Raw genomic sequence first — 27,483 nt, 5'->3', positions numbered from 1 at the left:
GGAGGTCCCTGCACGATGGTTCTTAGTGAGCACTTGGTATTCCTCATTGTACCATAATGTTTCACCACAGGTCTCTTGTTCGACATTTAGGTTACTTTCAGTTTATTATTATAGAAACTTTAATAGGCAGCTTTGTATGTAACTTTTTTGTGTGATATTATAGATTTACATGTAGTTGTGAAAAATAAAGAGCGATTGCACACTTTGCCTCCGTGTGTGTATGTGCTCAGTGGTGTCTGCCTCTTTGCTGTCCCATGGAATTTTCTCTGTCCATGGAATTTTCTAGACAAGAATACTGGTATGGATTGCCATTTCCTACTCCGAGGATCTTCCCCGACCCAGGGATTGAACACTTTGCCTACTTTCCCCCATGGAAGCACTTTGTAAAATTATGCTGTAACCAAGACATTGATATTTCTTGTGTTACTTGAACTCTCCTTTGTATTTACGTCGATTTCCGCACGTCCCCTTCTCCTAAATTTCTTAAGGTGAGAACTGCTGGGACAAAGAGCTTGACCTTTTTGTCCAGGTTCTGATAAAAGGGCTCATTTTCCATTCTTTGGACAACGCCACTCTTGGGGATGTGTTTAGGATGGCTATCCCTCTGTGACTCAAGACTTTCCTTCTAGTACTTAATTAAAAAAAAAAATTATGGCTGTACTGGGTCTTCATTGCTACTTTTGGGTTTTCTCTAGTTGAGGCAAGTAGGAGCTACTCATCGCAGTGGCTTCACTTGGGGAGCACAAGCTCTAAGTGGGTGGGCTTCATAGTTGTGGTCCAGGGGCTTAAGTTGCTCCTTGGCATGTGGGAATCTTCCTGGGCCAGGTCCCCTGCACTGGCAGCTAAGTTTTTAACCACTGGACCACCAGGGAAGTCCCTTCAGTTTTGTTTTTGATACTTAATAGTCTATGTGAAGAATTTCCCTGGTGGTCCAGTGGGTGACTCTCAGTTCCCAATGCAGGAAGCAGGGGTTTGATCCCTGGTTAGGGAACTAGGATCCTGCATAATGTGTGCAATGTGGGTGGGGGAGGGGGAAAAGGCCTGAGTTTGACTTTCCTGTAAGATGAGAAGGGGTTGGGCCTTTCTAGCATTTTCCCCCTTAAATGATTAGCCAATTGCCCCAATTTACTGATATCATCAAACAGTCGACTGGATTATCAAAATATTATTAAAGTAGGGAACAGAAGTTTATATTTAAAGTTATTTATTGATGGAGGGTCAACACCTTTTAAGTGTGGAAGAGATGAATTTAACACCCATGTTTAAAGCTCAGGGAAAAATCTGCTTGGCCGTTAGTCATGGTGCCTTTCTCTTAGAACTATCACTGTGGCCAGGAGTTATGAGGGACATCAGAAAATGATGAGAATAGTTCTCAAAGCTATTTTATAGTGAATAGTGAAGAGGATATATTTCAGACTAAGGTAAAGAATGTAGTGCAGGGTGAAAAAAGGGCAACAATCAAGGGTTGCAATGTTTACAACGTTTTATTAAAGTATAAAATAGTTGGAATTAAGCTAAATAGAAAAACATAGTAAATATTTACAAAAACATTGATAACATCACTCAAGTCACACACATGTAATAAATGCAGGAAGGTCTTGAACAGTTTATAAATTGAAAATTATGGAGATTTCCCAAAATGGATATAAAAGCTCACTACTGAATATAGCATCAATATTCTTTGAGAATATTGTTCCTGACTCCTTTGCAATCTGAGGGGACAAGTCAAGTGTTGAGATAATCACAACTTAGGATCTAATTTTCTTCATTTTATTGACTGTTATAAAGACACATCCATGGTGTTTTTCTTCAGCTTTTGGTGATATTCAAAAGGATATGAAGAATACGAACAATTTTTCACTGCTTAAAAATTCAGCATATAAAAGGCTGAGTGAGTATTTGGAACTGGAGCTACAGAGTTCTATCTGATGGAAAATTACTTATAAAACTAAGATAAAACAGAGAACTAATCATGCTCTATATTTATTGAAAGTAGGCAGAGTAGAAACTTTTATGTCAAAGGGCTCCAATTTTAGCTTAATAACTGTCAAACTACCTTATGCTAAAGTTACCACACAACTATCCCAAGAGGCCAGGAGAGCCTAAAATCATACTTTAAAAGACAAAAGAAAACAGACTAAATACATATACAAAGCAGAGGAAAACAAAACACTTTCCAGGAGATGGTCACAGTATTATACAGTATTACAGAGAGATAAAGGACACTTGGGCTCTACATACTTCACCTTAATGGTCCTGAACTAAAACTGCCTTCCCCAAGCTAAATTCAGAGGGGAGGAAATTGAGACATTTACCTAACTTTAGGATCATTACTTAAAATAGTCACTTCACATTTTAAAAGAAATCATCTTCATCTGATTCTTCAAGGTACTTTATAGGTTTCTTTGTTCTTCCAGATTTTGCCCGAGAACCCACAGCTGAGTCCAAGTCCAGATGGAAATCATCGCTTTCCTCCTTGGGTTTCTAAAAAAGAAGAGCACAAGTAATTTCTAGTATCAACCAGACAGTAGAATTTCAATGCAAAAAATATACCAACAGACTACAACTCAAGGGATAGTCCACCTTCTAACAAGTAGTAAGAAATAGACCAAAGCCAAATCTCTCGTTGACTAATTAGTGACATTTAGCTGTTTTACAACTAAACTACATAGAGTAAAAGGGTAACGGACTTACATTTATTTTCTTAAAAATGTGCCAAATTATTAGCAGCAAAGTTTGATTACGTGTTTCGCAATAACTTTTTGTCAGTGGAAAAAAAAAAACCTACAGTGAAAGGGCTGACTAGAATAAATACCTTGCTTGTGACTGCTTTGGAGATCAGTTTCTCAAAATTAGAGTCCGAATCATCAGAGGAGGATGGCTTCCTTTTGCGGCGAGTCTTGGTTTTGGGGGCATTAGGCTTTTTAGAGACATCGGAATCCAAGTCTGGGTCCTTTTTGGTTCTTTTTGGTGCAGCCCTTTTCTTGGCGCCTGTAGTGGAGGTTGGAGACTGACCTGTAACACAGGCATTCATCAGGGTCACTCTCAGCTGAACTGTTTCCACAGCGAACTTTCTTTAGCAACTTGTTTTCCGCTTATATTTAACATAGGAAAAGACAACATAATCGAGACGAAAATGTATTAGAGAACTGAAATATTCTTAAGTATCCGATTTTTTCTTTTGTAGTTATATGCTTCATGTTAAATGTCTGTAACTGTTTCTAAGTCCCATCCCTGTCATAGATATGAGTTAGGATAACACCTGGCATTTTGAGAAACACTCTTTTTAAAAATCTTTTGACTAGCAATTTTGATTATAAAGATCTAAGGATTTGTTTTCATTTAGACAAAGTCTTTATTTTAATATCTATAGTAAATTTGGAGAATAAAAATTTGAAGTTGACTTGTAGAAGCCAGTTCAGTTCAGTTCAGTTCAGTTGCTCAGTCGTGTCCGACTCTTTGTGACCCCATGAATCGCAGCACGCCAGGCCTCCCTGTCCATAATCCCAATATTAACCCAGTTCAAAGACTGAGGCTCACTTTTTGCTGCTGTCTTCTTTGCTGTCACATTCTTTTTAGGAACAGGGTTTATGGTTTCAGTTACAGCTGGGAAATCAGCAGCAGGAGAGCTTGGAGGAGGTGGTACATTATCCTGAGCATCATCAGCATCAAGCTCTGTTACTTCAAATGGAAAGGAAAGTAGTACATATAAGCAATACATAAAAATCTGTGCTTTGTCTGTGCTCTGAATTCCTATTCAAACACCATGTTTGTGACTTTTCTGGAATATTTCAAACACACTTTTATAACTTTGTTCTAATTTCTGGGTTCTTCATCAGCAAAGTTATTTTTTGTATCTCTAGCACAGTACCTGGCAAGTATATGGTTACTTTTAATATATTAAATGGAGAACTTATTCATGTGCAAAACTAAATCTAATGACCAATATCAATGTAATACTAACAAGAACCCACATTTATTTTCAAAGATAGGACTTGGATAATGTAGTCTGGGTTAGAAGCCAGGTGGACCTGAGTGTCCAGTAAAGCAGACATCTCACAATTTTTACTTAAATACATACCTGATGAGGTACTCTTCAGTGGCTTCAGTTCTTTGTTACTATGTCTAGAATAAAATAAAACAAAACATCCTGACGACCAGTTCTAAATGTGTCAGACAACAAAGAATATATCATCAACTATTAAAAACAATCATGCTAAAATCCCTATTAGAGAGGATACTTACTTTGGGGAAGTTTGGATCTTAGGTGGACTAGCATTTGATGGGACAAAATCATCTTGAGTGTCTTCATCAAAATCTGAAAAATCTTCATCTGAATCCAAATCCATTGTGAATTTGGTTTTAGCTGTTAAAAATATACATATGCAAGGAATCAAAAGGACAACAGGAGAAATATTTAATCCACAGATTAATATAATATGTCCTGAAGATATAAGCTTCAGTTTAATCTTTGTAAAGATGTCTTCATTTCTCAAAAATTTAATTACTGCTCTAAGATAACAATTTCTGGGATTATGTACCTCAAAATACACAGATCATCTGAATCTTTCAGAATATGCATCATGTTCTTCATTTTTCCTTACCTGCTGCTCTCCGCGACTCTTTTTCTCGTGGAGGGACATCAAAATTACTTTCGTTACTGCTCATGTCTGATTCTGAATCAGACCAGGGGTTTCTTTTCTTTGCTTTCTTGATTGGTTTGAATGGCAAGGTAGTTTGTTTCTTTGTCTTGGTAACTGGAAAGGAGATAGGAATTAACCATCTTTACATATTCTCTGACTCACTTTTCTCCATCTATCATCCATCTATCCTTCAAATATTAGGTTGGCCAAAAATTTCATTTGGCTTAAAGTGTAAAAATAAAAGACATATTTTTTATATTTACCAAGGACTTTATTGAACAAAGCAGTCACTAACTGAATGAACTTTTCAGCCAACCTAATACTTAACTCTGTGCTAGTACTGGGAATACAATGGTGAACAGAAACATAGTCCCTCTTGCTAAGGAGTTTATAGCTTGGTCATCTAATCCCATAGTAGTAGTAATCCCATAGTATATGTGTTTACATAGGGCATGCATCAATAGTATGTGTGTATATGTATATAAATATGAGGCTTTTGCAAGAAAGAGATGTTTGAGCTGAGATCTGAAGGTTAAACAAGAGTTAACTAGTTGAAGGGAAATGGATGACAAACATTCTAGTTCAGGATATAACATGTACAAAGTTCTGTAAGAAAATACAGTGGATTTAGGAAGCTGAAAGAAATCCATTATGGCTGGAAAACCGAAGTCAGGGGGAGAATGGCTGGTCTTGTTAAGAATTTTGTTTTAAACAGGGAACTTATATGACCAGATTTGCATTTTTAAAGAGTTCTTATAGGCTACAGTGTGGAGATGGGAAAGGCTGCAAGATTAACAAGTTATAAAGTCAAGGCAAGGGAGACAATTCAAAAGGAAAGAATGGCTTGGCCCAAATCTTAAGGGGCATTTAATGGCTGAGTTGAGGAGGTTTAAAGTCACTAAGTCTTGTTAATTCTTAACCCCAGCTGTCTCTCATACCCACCTTTTGCTATTTATTTCCTTCATTTAGGCCCAAAGATAAGGACAGTCTCCCTTATTGGTCTACTTAGTTCCTTCTTCATATACCTAGTTGAATCCAACATATCCATCCTCCCCAACAACCTGGTTTCCTAACTCTTCACAATTTGATATAACTATTTGCTACTATTTTTCAAAATAAACCCTCCCACTCTACGAAGGGGGCCTTCTCATTGTCCCATGCATATTATATAATTTTTCTTCTCTTAGTCTAGAATATCTAAACCTTACTCAATCTGTAAGACCTAACCCAAGTGTTATCTCTTTCACAAAGCCTGCATATACCCACACTGATCCCACTTTCTCTAAATCACTACAGTGGCTAGTATGTTCTGCTTTACTTCTCTTTCCTGATAAACCTCTTGAGGGTAAACACCATGCTTCCCCATTTCTTGTGTCCTCACAGTATTTGAGATGGTGATGGGAAATGTAAATGCTCAAAATACTTATTTGATTCATTGGTTTTATACACTAATTGATTGCTTTGTGTTGTTCAGTTGCTAATTTGTGACCCACTCTTTGTGACCTCATAAACTGCAGTCAGGCTTCCCCCGTTCTTCACTATCTCCTGGAGTTTGCTCAAATTCATGTTCATTGAGTTGGTGATGCTATCTAACCATCTCATCCTCTGCCACCCCCTTCTCCTTTTGCCTTCAATCTTTCCCAGCATTATGGTCTTTTCTAATGAGTTGGCCGTTAGCATCAAGTGGCCAAAGTACTGATTGCTAGGTAGTTTAAACAGCATAGTACATACGACATACTTTTATTACTTTTTTGGAGGATAATTGCTGTATAACATTGTGTTGGTTTCTGCCATACCACAATGTGAATCAGCCATAATCATATATATATCCCTGCCCTCTTGAGCACCCCCTCCCATCTTCTTACTACTTCTTTTTCAACACTAAGTTGTTTAGGGGACAACAGACATGGTTGGATGGCATCTGGACATGAGTTTGAGCAAGCTCTGGGAGACAGTGAAGGACAGGGAAGCCGGGAGTGCTGTAGTCCAGGGAGTCTCAAAGACTCGGACATGACTGGTCAACTAAACAACAACAAAAGCTGTTTCTATTTGTTTTATTCATCTTTGTACTCCCCACAGAACTGAGCACACATTACCTATCACAGGTAGGCACTCAAGGATAGATATACACATCAATCAATGGAATAGAGCTGAGAATCCATAAATAAACTTTAGATTTTTGGCAAAAGTGAAAACAATTCAATGGGGAAAGTTTTTTCAGTATATGGTGCTGGGTCACCTGGATATCCACATGCAAAAGAATGAAGTTGGACCCCTTGCTTATACCATATACAACTTACTTCAAAATTACCTAAATGTAAAAGCTAAAACTAAAAACTCTTAGAGGAAATAAGGGGTAAATCTTTTCTTCTTTTTTTTGGCTATACCACAGGGCTTGCAGGATCTTAGTTCCCCAACTAGGGATCAAACCTGGGCCCTCAGTAGTGAAAGCATGGAGTCCTAATCATTGGACTGCCAGGGAATTCCCTAGGTGTAAATCTTTATGAACTTGGATTTGGCAAAAGATTAGATATGACACCAAAAATATGAGCAACAGAAGAAAAAGATAAATTAGACTTCATCAAAATTAAAAATTGTGTTTCAAAGGACATCATCAAGAAAATGAAAAGATATTTCACAGGCTGGCAGAAAATATTTGAGAATCATAATCTGATAAAGATCTGGCATCTAGAATATAAAGAACTCTTGCAACTAACTCAACAATAAAAAGACAAATAACCCAATGTAAAAAATGGGCAAAGGATCTGAACAGACACTTCTCCAAAGAAATATAAAAGCCCCAAAGTGGAAACAATCCAAATATCTATCTATCAGCTGATGACCAAATAAATATAATGTGGTATACTCATACAATGAAAAACTATTTAGCAACAAAACAGAATGAAGTATTGATAGATATTACTACATGGCTGACCCTTGAAAACATTATGTTAAATGAAGAAGTCAGCCACAAAGGAAAATATTACATGATTCCATTCATATAAAATGTCCAGAATAGACAAATCTAGACACAGAAAGTAGATTGGTGGTTGCCTGGGGGGAGGGGGAGTTGGGAGAAAATGAGGAGTGACCATTAATGGGTACAGTGTTCTCTGCAGGGCAAGAAACTGTTCTAAAACTGAGTATACTAAAATCACTGAATGGTACACTTTAAATGAGTGAATCTTGCATACGACTATGTTAAAACATCTCAATGAAGATGTTAAAAATAAGTAGATATTCAGTAAAGGCATAAACAAATGGTTAGAGTTGTTACTTCTATTTAATTTACTGCGTGGGTGTTAAGTTTATCCCACGTACAGTGCTGAACTCTGGGGATAAAACAACATGACTAAGATGTGGTGACTGTCTTCAAGAAACTTTATATATGAATATGGTTTCAAATAGGAAAAGGAGTACGTCAAGGCTGTATACTATCACCCTGCTTATTTAACTTCTATGCAGAGTACATCATGAGAAACGCTGGGCTGGAAGAAGCACAAGCTGGAATCAAGATTGCTGGGAGAAATATCAATAACCTCAGATATGCAGATGACACCACCCTTATGGCAGAAAGTGAAGAAGAACTCAAAAGCCTCTTGATGAAAGTGAAAGAGGAGAGTGAAAAAGTTGGCTTAAAGCTCAACAGTCAGAAAACTAAGATCATAGCACCTGGTCCCATCACTTCATGGCAAATAGATGGGGAAACAGTGAAAACAGTGTCAGACTTTATTTTTTTGGGCTCCAAAATCACTGCAGATGGTGAGTGCAGCCATGAAATTAAAAGAGACTTACTCCTTGGAAGGAAAGTTATGACCAACCTAGACAGCATATTCAAAAGCAGAGACATTACTTTGCCAACAAAGGCCTGTCTAGTCAAGGCTATGGTTTTTCCAGTGGTCATGTATGAATGTGAGAGTTGGACTGTGAAGAAAGCTGAGCGCCGAAGAATTGATACTTTTGAACTGTGGTGTTGGAGAAGACTCTTGAGAGTCCCTTGGACTGCAAGGAGATCCAACCAGTCCATTCTAAAGGAAATCAGTCCTGGGTGTTCATTAGAAGGAATGATGCTAAAGCTGAAACTCCAGTACTTTGGCCACCTCATGTGAAGAGTTGACTCACTGGAAAAGACTCTGATGCTGGGAGGGATTGGGGGCAGGAGGTAAAGGGGACGACAGGTTGAGATGGCTGGATGGCATCACTGACTCGATGGACATGAGTTTGAGTGAACTCCGGGAGTTGGTGATGGACAGGGAGGCCTGGCGTGCTGCAATTCATGGGGTCGCAAAGAGCTGGATACGACTGAGCGACTGAACTGAACAGACGTTATACATGTTAAAACCTCATAACCAGCTAGAAAGTGAAACTTAACTGATCATTTTCTTCAGAGCCCAACAAAGTATTTCATTACAAAAATCAAATACCAAGGAGAAAGATAGGGAAGTTCAGATATAGTCCTTCATGGACCTCAAGAAGAACTTCTGAATATCTATGTGGAATGTACTAGGTAACCAACAGAATTTAATCTCAACTCTACATCATTTTACTTAAGATGTTTCAATACCTGGCTCTCTTTTCTGTTTCTTTTCCAGCCTCAGTTTTAGGCTTTCCACTTCTGTTCCATACTCTTGAGGGCTTCCTTCAGTATTTTCACTCTAAAAGATAGCATGACAAAAATGGTCAAATTCTGCCAACTTATTATTCAGAATAATATAGAGTCAAATATACAAATATATATTTGGTCAAAGAATGATTTTTTTTTCCTATTTTGGCTAAGAGCTCTGAATAATGGTATGGGTATGACTTTTTCAAGATACTTAAACACTGAAAATAAATCAGGCTCATAAGGAAGGGAAGTTATGAGTTGATAAATTCCAAACTACGGGATTAGAAGTTTTATGATTAGTTCAGTTCTAAGTGGAAAAATGCTTAAAGTGTTTTATGTATAAGCTTTCAAGAGTATTACCTTAATTTTCTTTTTAATTTTCTTTTCTGCCCCTGCTTTCATCTCTTCAGTCACTCGGGGTATGACTCTTTTTCCACTTGGAGAAGGCAAAATTTCTACCATTTGTGTTTTTTTCCCCTTTGCTTTCCCACCTTTCCCAGGAAGTCCTATTTGTTCATCTTGTTTCTCCTTTGCTTCAACAACCTAGAAAAGGTTGATATAAGAAAGCAAGTCTATGGGGAGGAAGATGGGAGGGAAGTTCAAAACAGAGGGGATATATGTATACCTATGGCTGATTCATGTTGAGGTTTGACAGAAAACAACAAAACTCTGTAAAGCAATCATCCTTCAATTATAATATATATATATATATATATATATATATATTTAAAATGGGGTCACACCAAAAAAAAAAGAGAAAGCAAGTCTATAAGCTAACAAGGACATTACAGCATTGATGTCACTTTATCCCTAGGGACAGAATAAAAGGCAATGATTAAACTGATTTCAGTTTGTTACATCTCAAAGGTAAATTTGTGATAAGCTGTTCAAACATTAAGGCACACTTTGAAAAGTGGAGATACAAGACTGAGTTCTACGTTTGATTCTACAACTTAACCTTTGAGGATAAAATGGGGAATCAGAATTAAGGATAAAATACACATACATACACATAAATGTATATGTTTATAAACTCAAATAAGCAGAAAGGATGTGATTCCAGTAATGTATTCAATCACCCATTACAAGCTAGACATCCAAACTGAAGTGCGATAATATAAATCTTCACATTAAAGATTTTAGCTTAATTTATGGAATTAAGATACTTTTTCTTATGTTAAAGATAATGTTGCAAAACAATATTATTGATTTGGTAACAAAGGATCCTCTTAAACTACTGATTAGCCAGCCCTGAAGGAAACCATCTTTGTCCTTTCAGGTTTACTTGGGGGGCTGGGTTGGTGTTCTTCTACATTTAAATTCTCACTCCCAATAGGTCAAAAACCAACTTTTGTCCTTTCCCCTTTTTGTGTGAAAACTTCTAGGTAGTGTGTTTCCTGGTACCATTTACTTTACTCTAACTTGTTTCTAACAATCTGTCACTTTATGTGTTATCTTGGAATGTTTCTTCATGCTTCCTATATTCTATTGTCAACTGTGAAATTTCCTGACAAAGAAGTATATTGGTAGAATACCTTATTTCATTAATACAAATTCTAACATGGGCATTATAAACTACACACCTCCAGCTCTTCAACAAAAGCAGCCAAGTCTTCTTTCCACAAATCTGATGGACTCTTTCTCTTTAATGTTTCTAGCTCTTGCTCCTTCATAAGACAGTCAGAAAATAAGAGTTAATTTATGTGCATAAACGGCATTTTCCCAAAGCCCACAATTTTCTTTCACCATTAGAATACAACCAAGCAACATGTACTATCCAGCAACAACTCACTTTTTCATTTCTTAGTTTGCACAGTTCATCTTTCTTTTCCTTGGTTAGATACCAAAGAGGCATGTCAAGAAGGTAGTTGAAGGTGGGTCCAGAATCTGTTGCAGAGTCACTCTTTTCAGTTTCCTTTTCATTGTCACTCTCTTCATTTTCTTCTTCATCCGGAACCTAAACAAGAAATTAAAATCTATCTTTAATAGGAAATGTGAAATATAGACATTAGACTGTACACAATCTCTAATAACATAGAAAATGCTAACCAAGAAATTACCTTTTGCTGGGCTTCTTTCCAAGCCTTCACAGGATCCGAATCATATCCTCTCTGAATCAGAACTTTAATTAACTCTTTCTTGGGCTTATTTTCTATTTAAACAAATGTGAACACAGACAATAATTTTGAGCAATATTTTACAAAAGGATAAAGTTTTTACCATATTAAGTCAAAGATTAAAACTGGAAATTATAAGGTCTTCTTGCATAAATTTGTGGATCCTGGTGGACACCAAGTCTTCTCCCTAAACCACTGATAAATATAAACTACCACAAGGGGGCAGTCAAATCATATATGAGGTTGTGATCTAATCATAACAGAAGACAATCAAAACCTTTTATTTCTGATAAATATCAACCTCAATTATACTATTCTTTTAATTTCAACACTTGAGCAGGCTAGTTCTTAGTGCCACCATCCAAACATTGATTTCTCTTGATTATGGCCCCTTATAATGCATTTGTTCCCTTTTTTCTATAGTACCCCCTTCTCAGTGTCTACTATAGTCAATTTATTAGACTTTGAGGGATACTGAATGTTACTAGCTGTGAATAGTGAGGTTCTAAGTGCCAGTTAACTTGACATTAGTCACACCTTTAGGCCTTCTATATTAACTCTTCAAGAAGCCTGGAAAGTCGCTAGTATTTCCTAAATTCTAGGCAACTAAATATAATCTTTACTTTTTATTTTGGAGTCATACCCAATATTATTTATATAGCTTTGTCTTAACTGGTAGTATCTGTGAAATTAGGGGACTGAGATGCCATTGTTATAGTATTTTAAAAGACCCATGAATATGTAACTACTAAGCTAAACATTTTTGTGTACCATTAGAAAATTATCCTATGATCACTATGTAACTTGTGTTGTCATGTTTTGGGACTTGCTACTACAACCCATAGTTACCTGGCTTTTCTAGTTAACCCTGGCCAGATCTGAGGCTTCTAACTTTAGTCAAAACTGTTTTTTCCTGGTAATATTTAAACTTTGATTTTGTTGCTTCCGGAATGTCTTAAAATTCCCTTAGACATGACTTTCAGTCTTGGGTATGCAACTTACTTATAATATAATCCATGTAAAACCCTCCTTCCTTTTTGGTTTTTCTATCAGACTTATCTCTGCTGTTTATCAATCAGTTTACACAGGGACCTCTTCTAGCTCTCCATTCTCTTCCTGTCTAAAATAAAAGCGAAGTCGCGCAGTTGTGTCCGACTCTTTGTGACCCCATGGACTGTAGCCCACCAGGCTCCTCCATCCATGGAATTTTCTAGGCAAGAGTACTGGAGTGGGTTGCCATTTCCTTCTCCAGGGGATCTTCCCGATCCGGGGACTGAACCCAGGTCTCCCGCATTGCAGGCAGACGCTTTACCGTCTGAGCCACCAGGTAATGTTAACTAATTCCTGATTTCTCAAGATGCTCAGTTTAGGAAAAAAGCTATCTCTTTTAAACCATAAATGCTTATTTAGATATATGAAAGACACACATGGAACCAGCAGAAATAAATGGATTTTGTCCTCCCTCCCTATCATTCCTCTCACCAAAAATGTTTAAAGAAGTGAGGCAAGATTGTAATTTTAGTACAGGCAGTTTTCGGTCCAGAAACATACCAATGATTATTTTGCCATCTATTTTCTCTAAGATAAAGCGAGCCTGATTATTCAGTTTAGCAGATTCAGCACCAAGCATTCCTAGAAGCCATTCTTTTCTTAATCCATAATATTTAAGCCTGAGTTCAAAGAAGTCTCTTAGAATATCCAAAGCTGTGTCGTATTTCTTTAAACAGCCTACATGGTCAAAGAGGACCTAGAAAAGAAAAAACAAGATGAGTGTCAACAGTAGATAAATTGGCTAAACTTTAATGGTTTTAGAGGAATGACCTCATTCTTTGAAAATGTAAAAGTAGCCTAAGATATCCTTTAAAAATTGATATTAACCTGTAATATACATGGAAACATGTGTTTATCATAAAACAGGACATACCATGGAGTTGCACGTGAGACTAGTTTGGAGTTTGAAGACTTTGTGTAGTCCAGCTCTCTCTGCCTCTGCCAGTTTTTCTTCAGTCATCTTCACAACAAACTTCACAGTGGTGTCTGTGTGGTATTCCCTATAATCTGTTATGAGAGGGGGTGTCTTCTCAGTGCCATTCAACATGGGCTCAAGAACCTGTTCTTTATACGTCTAAAAGAAAGAATCCTTTTGTAAGTTTCTAAAACTTAGGCTCCTGTATATTTAACATACGTTAGTATAAAAAATGTTTCCCCATCACAGAAATCAAAAAAGAAATCCTTACTTACCTGGGTCCACGTTCTGATGGGAAGCTCCGAGATTTCAATGGTTGTAGAATTAAGAATAGCCACTTCACCACTAATCACATATTGATTTGGAGCCAGCTCCTCAATAGTTCCCTTGAAGTTCTTGTAACTTGGAAGCTAAATTGGTATTTAAAAAAAGAATGTTTTCGAAATGTGATACTAAAACAAATCCCAACAGCATTAAACAGTAAATCTAACATTAAGCAATAAATAAATTTTTATGCTCTTTAACTACACCATCTGCTGAATTGAAACCAGAGGAAAACTAAGGTTCTTAGTCCACAGAATAGTTACCATTGGCAAAGGTTCTTCTCCATCCATCAAACGTCTGATGTTATTCACAACTTCACGAACATCAAAGTTGGGGATTTTGCAGGACCACCCAGTACCAATTCCTTCAGCGCCATTTATCAACACCATGGGTATAATAGGAATGTACCATTCAGGCTCAACACGCTGGTTGTCATCATATAAAAACTTTAAAGTATGGTCATCTTTTGCTGGAAATAACAACCGAGCCAAAGGGCTAAAGAAAACAAAGAATGTTGTTTTAGAAAAATATTGGCTTTGACACAACTTTCATGGAAAGAACATGTGTTATTTCAGATATATACATAAAATTACCTTGGTTTTACCTGTTAATATTCATTTACCAATATTATTTATTGAGTATTTTCTACATATATGTCAAGCACTGCAGACATTAAGTCTCAGTCTTTAAGGAGCTCACTACAGGTAGATACTCTAGTAGTAAAGCCAATGAATGTACATTTTGTCAGGTGGTATGATAAATATTAAATAGATAAAGTAGCTAAAATTGGTTGAGGGGCTGCTAAGGAATGGTAAGCCTTTTCTGATAGGATAATACTTGAACACAGAAGAAACTGAGAGAAAGTGTACAGCAAACAGAGATACCAGTAAGTCAGAGGCACTGAGGGAGTGTGCTTGGCCTGTTTGATTATAGGCAAAGAGGCCAGGTGTGTTTGAAGAAGAGATTGTATGAGATGGAATCAAGACATGGGGAGGGGGAGCATAGATCATATAGGGTCTGGCTTGCTAAAATAAAGCTCTAGTTTTTCTCTGAATGAAGAAGTTGTTCCAATGGCTAAGAATCCACCTTCCAGTGCAGGGGACATGGGTTTGATCCCTGGTCAGGGAACTAAGATCCCATATGCTGTGAGGCAGCTAATGAGCCCGTACACTCTGGAGTCCATGCACCACAGCTAAAGAGAAGCTCATGTGCTACAACGAAGATTCTGCATGTGACAACTAAGACCTGATACAGCCAAATAAATATTTTTTTTAAAGTTGGAAGGCTTTGAACTCGAGTAACCTATTTGAAAAAATTAATCAACTGCCAACAGAAAGAAGGTTGGTAGACTATAACAGTCTATATAATGAATGGGGTGACTAAGTATTTTTCCAGTTCAGAGTCCCCAGGACTTGCTGATGAACTGGATCCAAGTGTAGAGAAAACAAGTCAAAGGTAACTCCAAATTTTTAGCCTGAGAATTAGGAGGATGGTATTTCATTTACTGAGACAGAGACTAACAGTGTAGTTTTGAACTTATGTGTGAAATATTTATTAGACATCCAAGTAGTAAAAGCTGAGAGGGACATGAAATTTAGAGGCCAGGGCTGGAGCTGAGACTAGATGCATGAGAAGGCAGTATAGTTAGTGGAAAGAGATCAGATGAAGAAGCCCCAGGGCAGGCCATAATTTGGAGGTTGGGAAGATGAGAAGGACCTAGTGAAGAAGACTAATAAGGAGGAGAACCAACAGCCTGGTGTCCTGGAGGACAAATAGAAAAAAAGAGGTTCAGGGATGGAATTGTTAATTATGCCCTATGCTGTTGAAAGAATGAGTAAGATGACAGGTGAAAATTGACCAATCATAATGTACTTTCCACAGACTTGTAAAGGAAGTAGAATTTCCACTTGTGGTATTTAAGAAGAATTAAGTTCTAATCTTGAGCCTGGCTCAAACTCTATATCAGAGTTTCTTAATCTTGGCACTACGGGGTCAAATAGTTCTGTGCTGTGCAAGTGCTGTCCTGTGCATTATAGAGCATTCAGCAATACCCCTGGCCTCACCAGATGCCAGGAGCATGGCTCCCCTAGTCATGACAATCAAAAATGTCTCCAGACATTGCCATATGTCCCCTCAAGGGTGAAATCTACCCTGGTTGATAACCACAGCTCTAGATGGATAAAAGAGAAGAAAATAAAAAGAAACAAGAGTAAAACATTTATAGTTTGGCAAGGAAACATTTTAAGGGATATAAAGGCTAAGCTATCAAACTGAAATGGAATTTTGATTTTCTACTCATTGAAAAGAGTACACTAAACTTTAATGAGCTAGTTTAAAACAATTAAGAATGCAAACATTTGCATCAAAAATCCATTTTCTGATTAACTGAATTTTTCTGTTTTTGGTCAACTAACTCACAATACTTCAAAACTGGAAATGGCAATTTACTAAAAATCACAAGCATACCCACCTGAGCATTGTGAAGATGTATCGAGGACTAGCAGAGTCCTTGCCACCATGCAACCTGGTACCAAACTGACCAATGGGCTGCAAAAGGTTCAGATTATTGCTGCCCACAAAGTTCTGAGCCAAATTGATAATGGTCATCATTAGTGACATCTGGGGGGAAAAAAGATTCATTAATCTCATCCATAGCCTCTCAATAACATGTCTATTGTTATGACTATATTCCACTATAATCCTGTAAAGTTTTATGAAGTGTAGATGTTTATTGGCTTTTCCAAGATAAACACATGGCAGACGTAGTACCTAAACCTAAGACTTCTGGCTCCTAGATCAGGGTGCTTGCCTTCCAGCAATTTCTATCAAACCCTGAAGGCACAGCTCTTCTATTAACCTCTGCAGAATGAAGTATTTCCTCCTTCGTGTTAAACACTTTACTCCTTTCTATTCTAGCACGTTTCACTCTATTCTATAGTTGTGCGAGTGTATGTGCACATGTGTGTAGCCCTCTGGCTTAACTGTGATTGTATGTTAAAGGTAGAGAATATATATGATTTAATTTTGTATACTCTGTACATGGTAAGCATTAAACAAATATTTACTAGGTGAACACCTACAAAGTACCTACTATATTTTGATTCGAAGCCAAAAGCAAGACAATCATCTCTTTAAAAATCTAGAAACTTACAGGCAATCTTATTCTTTAAAAATGTTTTATATAATAAATGCAAAAAACCAATTTCAAAATAAAAAACGAATAGATGTATGTTTGTATAAAGGCAATCAATTCAGACATATATGAAAAATTCAAATACTGCCCTTTCCCATTCCCAGGGATAACCAAAGATAACAGTTTGGAGTATATTATTATTCTGCTCTTTTCTTTTCCCTCACTTGATAATAGATCATGGATGTTCTTCAGTGTTAGTACCTATAGATATGTTGTTGTTGCTAAGTCATGTCTGACTCTTTTGTGACCCCATGGAATCTAGCCTGCCAGGCTCCTCCTCTGTCCATGGGATTTCCCAGGCAAGAATACTGGAGTGGGTTGCCGTTTCCTTCTCCAGGGGATATTCCTGACCCAAGGATTGAACCTGTGTCTCCAGCATTGGCAGGCAGATTCTTTACCTCTGAGCCACCAGGGAAGCCCCACCTATCAGTTATATCACTGATTCCATGTACAGACATCATAATTTATAATAATTTTCCAATTGATGGACACTTTCCATGTCTAAATTTTGGCATAACAAAGTTATAGCAAACATTACTAAATATTAATATCTTTGAATGTAGATCCTTGCATTTCTTTTGATTATAGCAGCCTTGTGTTAGACATTCCCTTCTCCAGAGGATCTTCCCAAATCAGGGATCGAGTGTGGGTCTCTTGCATTGCAGACATATTCCTTACCCTCTGAGCCACCAGGGAAGCCCATTATAGGAACATTATTTTTATAAACAGATTGTTAGGTTACAAAATAAACAATTTTACAGTTTGATATATTTCACCAAATTGTTCTCTATTATGGATGTACCAGCTTATACTTTCATCAACTGTTTGGAGAATGACTTTGCAGGTATTTCTGCTATAATGCTTTCCAGAAACATTTTAGATTATGTGTTTACCTCACCATGATGATAAGAGGACATCTCAGCTACTGACCCAGCTAACTGGGCAACCTTCACCTCTCGCTTGTCATTCCGTTTGAAACATGTAAACAAAACCTTTCTCTGACCTGGTTTCAAACCTTCAAAATGAAAAAAGTGCAAATATTAATATCCTTAATCATTTCTAGGCATTGATTTCCATCTTATGGTAAAAATCGAACTCACCATCCACCATAGATGGGATAGATCTTTCATTATCAGAATTTGAGAACAGGATAAGTTCCTTGTTTATGAAGTCATTGTATGTCAGATATGTGGTAGCTTGCCCATACAAATAATCCTAAGGACCAAAGAGAGTATTACATGATCTAGTTTAAGATAAAAAACATCACTGGTCTTAACAATGCTTAATACAAAAATAAAACAAAGCATTATCATTTCTATGATAATTCTTAAAGTCCTTCAAAAACAAAGAATTATAAAGTATTTTATGTTTTAAAGACAAAAAGCAAATTTATTTGCTGCACAATTAGGAAAAAAGTTTATTGACTTTGTAGTTTCTTTCAGGTCCAATACATTTACGCAGCAATTATTAAATAAGAATAAGGATATTTATAAGTAGTTATCTATTAACTTTTTTACTGAAACATTTATTTAGCAGCCTTAATTTGCTATACTATCAATTCTAAAAGGTCAGTAAATAGTACATTTTGTGGGATATATTTAAAATTTTCTTACATCAGGAAGGCCAAGTAACTTTCGTTGTCTTCTATCTTCCATGAAATGAGTTAACCATTCCTTTCGATCATCTATCTGCTTTTTGCTAAAGGCCTACAAATTAGAAGATAAAAAAGATGTTACTGGCACTAACAGATAACAAAATATTTTTTCTAGAAAAAACTAACAAACCATAAAAACTCAAGTTTCTAAAATATCTGATTCCTTTCTTTGGAATATGTGTACTGAAAATCATCTATTTTATAAAACATTATATGAAAAATTAAATGTTTCAGTTGACTAGTTAAAACATTGATTTCTAAAAACAGTGTGTGTATGTGCTCAGTTGTGTCTGACTCTGCAACCCGATGGACTGTAGCCCACCAGGCTCCCTTGTCCATGGGATTTTCCAGTCAACTATACTGGAGTGGGCTGCCATTTCTTTCTCTAGGGGATCTTCCCGACCCAGGGATGGAACCCATGTCTTTTGCATCTCCTGCATTGGCAGGGAATTTTTTTACTACTGCGCCACCTGGGAAGCCCCCCTAAAACCAGAAAGTATTTGTGAAATACACTCAAACTCACCAGGCTGATTGCAGCATCATCTTCGGGACCGGAATATTTGAATTGGATACGATGTCTTTTCATATCAGCAAAGTATTCTTTAGCTTCCTTTGATGTGCTGGTACCCAAACCTAGAAAAGCAACACCAAGTTACTCCATACAAACCTGTACAATGGTATACAACAAAATGAGAAGTTCTATGTGAGTTTCAGTACAAACCTTTGTAATACTTGACTTTCCATTTTTTATGATTTGGTGTAGAACTCTTCCATTCTTCAAACTCAGGAAGGCTATAGAATGCCATTTCTTGCTTGTTTTTAGATACCTGAGGTAAAAAACACATTGCTATGGCTTTCCACACTGCTGGGTTCCCTGCATACCATCACACATCACTGAGGTTATATGTGTATCCAGGGTTGAGGAGTAGAACCTTCAAATATCCATTATGGTATCTTAGAAATCAGTATACCTTTACAATGGGAGTGATAAATTCCTCCAGAAAACGATGTCGCAGAAGAGAGGGCCAGTTATGATGGATAAAATTAATCAGCAAGCCTTTGATATGGGAACCGTCTTGGTCCTAGAAATATATGGAAGGCCAAAACACAAAAGATTTGCTTAGAAACTAAAAAAATTGTGACTGACATACTGGCAATTTCTCAGTTTTTCTGTGGGAATTAGAGAAAAAAAAAAAAGCTATTCAAATTTAGACTCACTTAACCTGTATTATATAATATGCATAAAATAGAAACATATCTTACTAGATGTGGACTAAAGATAAATAATAATATCCTTTCATGGCAGGAAAGCAATGCAACAATAAGACATATTTAATTCTGACCTGATCTGTCATAATCATTATCTTTCCATAACGTAGAGTCTTCAATGAATCTTCATCTTCATAGTTTTTCTTGTACTGAAGACCCACAATCTTGATTATATTGTTAATTTCAGCATTTTCCATTATCTGAAATGGACATATAGACAAAAAAGTAAGATTTTGTTTACAAACTTTAAAGGAACAAAGAATTATAACAGTATATGTTGCTTGGGTTTTTTGGAACTCCAGTATTTTTGAGTTATTAGAAGCAGCAGCAGCAGCCTATACTTTACTAAGTCAGAAAGATCTGTTAAGATACACTACATTATACCCAATTTTCTACAATAACGACAAACTAAGATATATTTTAAAAAATCTTATTTATATCTTATATCCCCCTAATAAGGGGATGAAATATAAGCTTAGATTCTGAAGATAGTTTTTATATACTCTACCTGTTTATGAGATGCTTCTCGTACATTGAGTATTTTTCCTCTAAGAGGGAAAACCCCATACTTGTCTCTCCCAACCACACCAAGGCCTGAAACAGCTAAAGTTTTAGCTGAGTCTCCCTCTGTCAGGATAAGTGTACACTCAGTAGAGTTTCGGCCTCCTAAAATAAATGAATATTAGCATATTTAGTTCAACCTCAAATATACTAACTCAGACATGTAATAAAACACAAATAACTTACCATTCATAACAAGTTGGTTTGAGAGTCAAATAGAGCTAAGTAATTGGACATATAGTTTAACTAAATTTGTAAGTTAATAAAGTCTTAGTTTCCTAGACTAATCTTTCATGATAATTATACTGTTGCCAAACATTTGCTTGATCATATTACATTTAACATATTTTGTGGGTAATGAGGTTTAGGACATGCCTCCAAAATATGGCACCTTGGCACATTATCTTAAGCTCAGGGAGTTTTGAGAAAATAAAACTTTGGTAGAAGCAAGAATATCTCTCTGATCTCGCCCCTAAACTTCTCCCCTGAAGCAGGTCATAGGATCCTAATGCAAGAGGTGCTCGCCTTAAACCCGGAAGAAAAGAACATTTTAATCTAAGATTAAAGGTCACCAAGAATCTGAATGAAAAGGCCATGCTAAGTTTCCCCAGGTTTACTATAATCAGCTAATAATCACTGTCTTATCATTATCTTTCTAGAACTTTGCATTCTAGATCAAAGCTAGCATAAAATCACTTAGGTTTAAGCATTTTTTTGGGTTTTCACTTCCTTACAAATTTTCTGGTCACATGAAACTTTACTTGCTTTTTTTCCGTTAATGTCTATCATTTTATTTTTCAGAGATAGCCAGGGACTTAAACTGGTTGATTTTTAACAAAGTACAAACATTCTGTTGAATATTAAGTGTCAAGGGAAAAATATTCACAGTATGCTGTCAATGAATCAAATCAAATAAGTTTAAGATTTAAACTTTGGAAACATTAAATGTGTACCTGCATCATTGGCATCATCAAGTTTGGGAATTCCTTTGATTCTGTTATGTTTTACAGCGGAACACTTCTTGTTTAATTGGATTTGGGCCTTAAATTTCACCCAATTTAGTATACTTTCTACAATACCACAGCCAATTGCCTGAAAATGAGAAGATTCATGTTAGGGAAGAACAGTTCTGTCAGAAATATGGAATACAAATGAACTCCCACAAAAATGGGCAGAATGTGGCACATTTTCCTGTCTCAGGTTATCACCACTGAGGGAGCTGGTTCCTTTGGGTTTTCGACTACATACTTATATGGTTCCAGGCACTGAGCTCCATGTGGAGATCTAGTGGTTAAAACAAATTAGCCGTAGTCCTTGTCCTAAAGCAGTTTGGTATACAACAAAGAAGACAGAAATAAAATGAGCGATTACAGTGTGAAGAGATAAGTGGAAAGCATATCATGTATAATAATATATGGCCAGTGTCTTATGGGAACATATTTTTAGGGAAATGAATAGAAAGTACAGGTTTTCCTAAAGAAATGACAGTTAAGACCTATAGTCGTCAGCCAAGTGAAAAGCGTTTCAGGCAGGGTAATCCTTCTGTCTGAAACGTGAAAAAGCTCTAAAGAGCGAAAGAGTACTCTGTTTTTGAGTAGTTTAAAGCCAGTAGGAGTGAGACTTAGGTAATGTGGGAAAAGTGGTACTGAGATAAGGTTGGAAATGGCAGGGTCTTGTAGGCTGAATTAAGGAATTTAGGTTTATGCAACCTAATAGTTGATTGGGGCCTTTGACTAAACAGGACATACTTTTGTTTTTTGGGGGTGGGGAAGTTCCATGAATGGCGATTAGTGAATATGGAGAGAACTGATTCAGTTTTGGATGTGTCCGCTGAGAGCAATTTAAGGCATTCAATGCTTGGTAAGTAGTTAGATGAGATAAATTCAGAAGTGATCTGAACTGGTGACATATAATGGCCAAATAAATAGAGATGGCATATAGATGATAATTAAGGGCTTGGTAAGAGCTGGTAAGTGGTAAGGGTTGTTTTTTTAATTTCCTTTTCAGAGAGAGAAGACATGTGGGAGGAATTTTGGTTTCTGCAGAGCTAAGAAGGGCAATGGAAAATAAAGGAAGATGCTCCTTTTATTTCCTTCCAAGTACTCACAGCTTTGATGAATTTTTCACTCAGCTGGCACGTTGATCCAAAGCTCTTGACTTGTAAAGTCATGTTCTCTTTTGTCTGGGAGTCGAAGGTTGGGTTTTCAATTAAGGCATTCACAAAAATCCACATGTGATTTTTTACCTGCAGTAAAAATTGACAGTAAATTACTAAACATTTACTTGTTTTATTTATAGACTTTCGCGTCTTCCTTGACTTTCACGAAAGAACAGTGTTAAAGGATCGTACCTGATGTGCTTTTACTGCAACACCACCCTTGTTCTTTTTCTTCACAACATCAACAAGTTTAGTCACAATCTGATCAGCTACATAATCAACATGTCTGCCACCCTAATGAGGAAAAATACCAAACTGTAAATCCATTACCCTCAAAATTGTAATAATAATCAAACATTTAAAAAAAGCTAATATAGTTCTCTTGATGCCAAGGTAGCCAAATATTCAAGTTCATTTTATATATTTAAAACAAGAATAGTTATATGAAATATGTAAAGATAAATCATGATTGATAATTCAAAAATAAAATTACCTTGGAAGTAGCAATGCTGTTGACAAAGCTAATTTGCTGAAAGCCTTTTTCACTCATTGTTAAACATACTTCCCATCTGTGGTTTACTTGTTCATGGATAATTTTCAATGGATTGCCAGTTTCATCTACCTTATCCTTCAGATACAGATCTACATAGCTACGGAATCCTTTCACCTAAAAAATAATAGTATTAATTTTTTAAAAAGTAAATGAAAAAGTAGGTTTTAATAAAGATGTTTCAAAACTAATGAAACAGTGTTCACTGATATGTATAAGAGGATGGTCATTAAAGGACACAAAAGGATTTATTTAGAAGATTCTTTGAGAAAGACTTCAGTGAACTTAAAGTAAGTTAACTGATTTTTTTTAAATGTGGCATTATGTTTTCTTTACAGGAACATATCTGAGAAGTGGTAAGAAAAACAAATGGGAGAAAAAAAAAAATCAACTTTGCTTTTGACGATGGTCACAAAGTACCTCATTGCCTACATCCAATAAAATACTTACTGGAAGCCTATTTCCATTGAGATAGACCTTGACATCTTTAGTGGATCCAGCAATATCATATGCTCTTCTAACCATCAGTGCAACAATGTCTTTGTCTAGGCTTTGCATTTTAAACTTAGACAAATCAGGGTGGAAGGTAATACATGTATAATCTTCTCCACTAAAGGGCTTGAGTTCCATCTCACCAGCTTTCCCCATGTTATCCATCCATGTCTGTGGAAATAAAGAATAGAGGAGAGAAAAAAATTCAAGTTATCTCACAAACTAGAATTAAATAACAAACAAACAAACACACACCCAACCAAACCAATCCCCATCCCCCAACTTCCCTAATATACACTTATGAGTAACTTTCTATGAGCTTCCCTAGTGGCTCAGAGGGTAAAGCGTCTGCCTGCAATGCAAGAGGCCAGGGTTTGATCCCTGGGTGGGGAAGATCCCCTCGAGAAGGATATGGCAACCCACTCCAGTACTCTTGCCTGGAAAATCCCATGGACGGAGAAGCCTGGTAGACTACAGTCTGTGGTGTCACAAAGAGTTGGACACAGCTGAGCGACTTCCCTTTCCCTTTCCCATGATTTAATAGATTATAAATTAAGTTAAACCATTAATGCCACTATAAATTGCTACAGCATAATTTATAATCAAGGCACAAGATACTCATTTACTTACCTGTTTGAACATTTTCTTGTATTCTCTACTTGCTGTTTCCACAGTAAATTTGGTACTGAATATGTTACACAGTTTGGCTCCATAGCCATTTCGACCACCTGGGCAAATAAATGTAAAATATGATTTAATTGTTCTTATCTCATTTACAGCTTTATTTCTTAATCACTGGCAATGCTATTTAATTATAGAGATTTATTCCCATATTTTTAACTTTTAGGCCACAATCTTTGAAAAGATGTATTTTTTAGCAACAAATGTGTTTTTTATTTTCCTCAATACTTTACCTGTTACTTTCTTTTCTTCATCATCATAGTTGCTAGAAGTTAGGAGCTGTCCAAAGATGAGAGCTGGGACATACATCTTCTCAACTTTGTGTTCGACAACAGGAATACCTTTTCCATTATTCCATATACTAATTAAATTGTTTTCCCTAAGAAAAGAAGATTGAATTTTTTTTTGTAAAACAGATGTTAAGCTAGTGCTTAATTCTTTTCATATTTAAATACCATTGTCTCTAAAACACACATCTCAATTTCTTTATGACTCTTTATATATATATACCTTCTGAAATTCAGCGTACTTAGTTCCTAACACTCATGAAATAGGAGCCAAGAGGAAAAAAAAAAATCAATCCTTTTCCAACACCTGGGCAGACACTGATAATACTGAAAAAATATGAAGCTTTAAAATGTTAGGATAAACAAAGGGAAATGACTTATGCCCAATGGAAAGAAAAGGACAAAATTTGGAAACAATATTATTATACCGCTTTTAAGATCATCTGCACTGTCCCAGCTCCCTTAGCTTTCCCACCTGACAAAGCACACTGGCAAAACAAATATGAAAGAGCATCATCAACTGTAAACGTCCCTGCTCTCCAATATAATGGTCAAAATTTACTTGGACTTATTATTTTAGTTCTAATGACACACACTATGGTTCTTATTACACGTAGCTTAAAACTAGCTTTATATTTTTAAAAAGACTATGGTATCAAGTCCTTAGGTGCACTCAAGCACATCATTAACACATTTCCCAAAAAGAATCTAAAGTATAGTTTATGTTATAACTGATTAGGATAATAACAAAGGGAAGCAACACCCTGACTACCCACAAAAGGACATTTATAAGCAGAAAAGTTAGATCAAATTATTCTTTATCACCATCTGCTGGTTTACTGTTTGAATAGCATCATGAGAAAAAGTTATAGCTATAGACTCTGGAATACTTAGAGAACTTATTGGAGATGTTTATTGAAATATTTAGAAATAAAATGTTATAATGTCTATAATTTATTTTGAAATGATTAAAAATATAGATGGTACCAATATGGCAAAGTGTTGATAACTGCTGGATTTAGATGGTAGCTATCTAGATTGCTCATTTCAGCACTCTACCTTTCTGCAGTTTTGCAAAATTCCATTAAAAAAATGCTCAACTTTACTATAAATCAAGTAAATGCAATTAATAGCAACAGGGTGCTACAAAAAACAAAAGACTAAGCAGGAGACTTACGGGTCAATTGTGATTCTAATACAAGACATTTTTGGGTCCCTTTGTTTGTTGTCTGCAGCATTGACTGAAAGAAAATACACATTTGTAAAAAGTTAAAGTATTTTAGAAAACACTCTTTACCTCTAAGATATATATAAAAAAAATACTCAGGCAGTGCAGGAGTAACATTGATGAGGTATTCATTTAGCAATTTTTATTCATAGGACTGTTTCTAAGAACTCAACTTCCTAGATTCCAGCAGACTGTCTAACCTTTGCCAACTGTTTTTTGCTAGGAATAATACTTCTCACATCTGACCAGCAGATCTTTGTATTAAGAATATACTTACCTAGAATCTCATCAAAGATTTTGTACAAACCAGGAACATAAGTGACTTCCCTATAGTTAATGCCAGTATCTTCATCGTAAACCCACATTTGCTGGAAATAAGACAAAGAAACAGGGTTACTTTATATATCTACTTTGTTTTATTACCACGGTTCCTGTAAAGTCTTCTCAGTTAGTATGACAATGTAGATGATAGCTTAGGCCAGTTCCAGAAGACAAAGTACATGAAATATAGAAAATTAACCTGGACAAGTATTCATCTTAACTACTTAGTAACTACATTTAATTAGCCTGATTTTACCTGGGTCACTGATTCCACAGAGCCAATGTAGGTGTCTGGGCGGAGCAGGATATGTTCCAGTTGTGTTTTCTTTTGATAGATTCTTTCAACAGACAATCTTTTCTTAGCATCTTCATTTTTCTTTGTTTTGCTGACTTGCATATTTTCATTTACAGGCTAGCAATTTTTTTAAAAATTGAAGAAAAGGGATTTTGAATCATAGGTTTATCAGAAACCAGAAACAAAATACCTATCATAGTGACCTGCTTACACACACCAAAACAAATCACAGACTTTTGGTGGGTTATCAGTGGAGATGACATAGTTTTGTACAAACATGGCAAGTTAACTGCAGCAGGTTCCCTCCAAGTGTCAGTTTAAACAGACATATTATTTTGCCGTGTGTATCTGACATGGAAATACTTCCATGCGTTAGATGCCATCAACAGCACACACCCCCTTTTTTCAGGTACTCCACACATATCTACTGAGTGCCTACCAGGTCTCAGGCACATAACAGATTCTACAGTAGCAGTTTGGGAGGATAGGGATTCCATCCTTTGGACACGTTAACGTTTTAAACACAGGAGGGACGTATTTTGAGCATCTCGGACCTGCCGGCTCCATAGTGGGAACCCTGTTCCTTGCTCTGCACTGTCCAAGGTCAGGGTCGTCCAATCCCATTTTCAGTCCCAGGTGGGAGAGGAAAGCATCTCTCACTGCCGCATAAAGCTACATGCGGACCACGATTCCATCGACCTACACCGGGACCAAATGAATCACTAGAAACAGTGAAGCACAACGCCGCACCCTAGAAGCCAGTACAGCCGACAATACTTCACTACTAGCACCAGAAAAAGGTTTCAGTCTCTTCGCGATCACGCCGAGCCCAGGGGACCCGAGTAGACGCGGAAAACTCGCGCCCAGCCCTCGGCGGCCGGACCACGACCCAGACGCCTCTCTCTCACCGGCAGCCAGAGAGATGCCGGGCCGCGCTGAGGCTCCGCGACGCGCCCCTCCCGCGAGCTGTACCTGTAGTGGCGACACCTCCATGGTGACGGTCGTGAAGAGGCTCGAGAACCCTGCAAGTGACTAAACCGGTGGGACCCTCGAGACAATCACGGAGCAAGCCTCTTCTCCACAGACGCACGTCGGTTAGAAGAGAGCTTCCCCTCCGGTTTGAACCTTCCGCTAGCCC

The 27,483-nt window shown here is 36.8% G+C and overlaps 1 protein-coding gene across 1 annotated transcript; it reads right to left on the bottom strand.

Annotated features, from left to right (window-relative positions):
* Nucleotides 1-1,465: 1,465 nt before the first annotated feature.
* Nucleotides 1,466-27,483, bottom strand: TOP2A (DNA topoisomerase II alpha). The gene is made up of 35 exons (XM_040245428.1): nucleotides 27,318-27,483; nucleotides 26,307-26,462; nucleotides 26,007-26,097; nucleotides 25,679-25,742; nucleotides 24,448-24,593; nucleotides 24,164-24,261; nucleotides 23,492-23,704; nucleotides 22,985-23,158; nucleotides 22,684-22,785; nucleotides 22,441-22,578; nucleotides 21,287-21,425; nucleotides 20,281-20,438; nucleotides 19,847-19,972; nucleotides 19,475-19,585; nucleotides 19,225-19,330; nucleotides 19,027-19,136; nucleotides 18,463-18,555; nucleotides 17,950-18,064; nucleotides 17,743-17,864; nucleotides 16,127-16,275; nucleotides 13,920-14,151; nucleotides 13,608-13,742; nucleotides 13,291-13,491; nucleotides 12,918-13,113; nucleotides 11,310-11,401; nucleotides 11,042-11,206; nucleotides 10,833-10,916; nucleotides 9,610-9,792; nucleotides 9,208-9,298; nucleotides 4,605-4,757; nucleotides 4,246-4,366; nucleotides 4,082-4,125; nucleotides 3,541-3,681; nucleotides 2,816-3,015; nucleotides 1,466-2,484 (listed from the first exon to the last, which is right to left on the bottom strand). Exons 1-35 carry the CDS (start codon nucleotides 27,336-27,338, stop codon nucleotides 2,356-2,358), a joined length of 4,599 nt encoding a protein of 1,532 aa, XP_040101362.1. The 5' UTR covers nucleotides 27,339-27,483; the 3' UTR covers nucleotides 1,466-2,355.

The sequence above is a fragment of the Oryx dammah genome, unplaced genomic scaffold, assembly GCF_014754425.2.
Source record: "Oryx dammah isolate SB20612 unplaced genomic scaffold, SCBI_Odam_1.1 HiC_scaffold_8, whole genome shotgun sequence".
Classification (NCBI taxonomy): domain Eukaryota; kingdom Metazoa; phylum Chordata; class Mammalia; order Artiodactyla; family Bovidae; genus Oryx; species Oryx dammah.
This window is presented reverse-complemented; position numbering and strand designations above follow the sequence as displayed.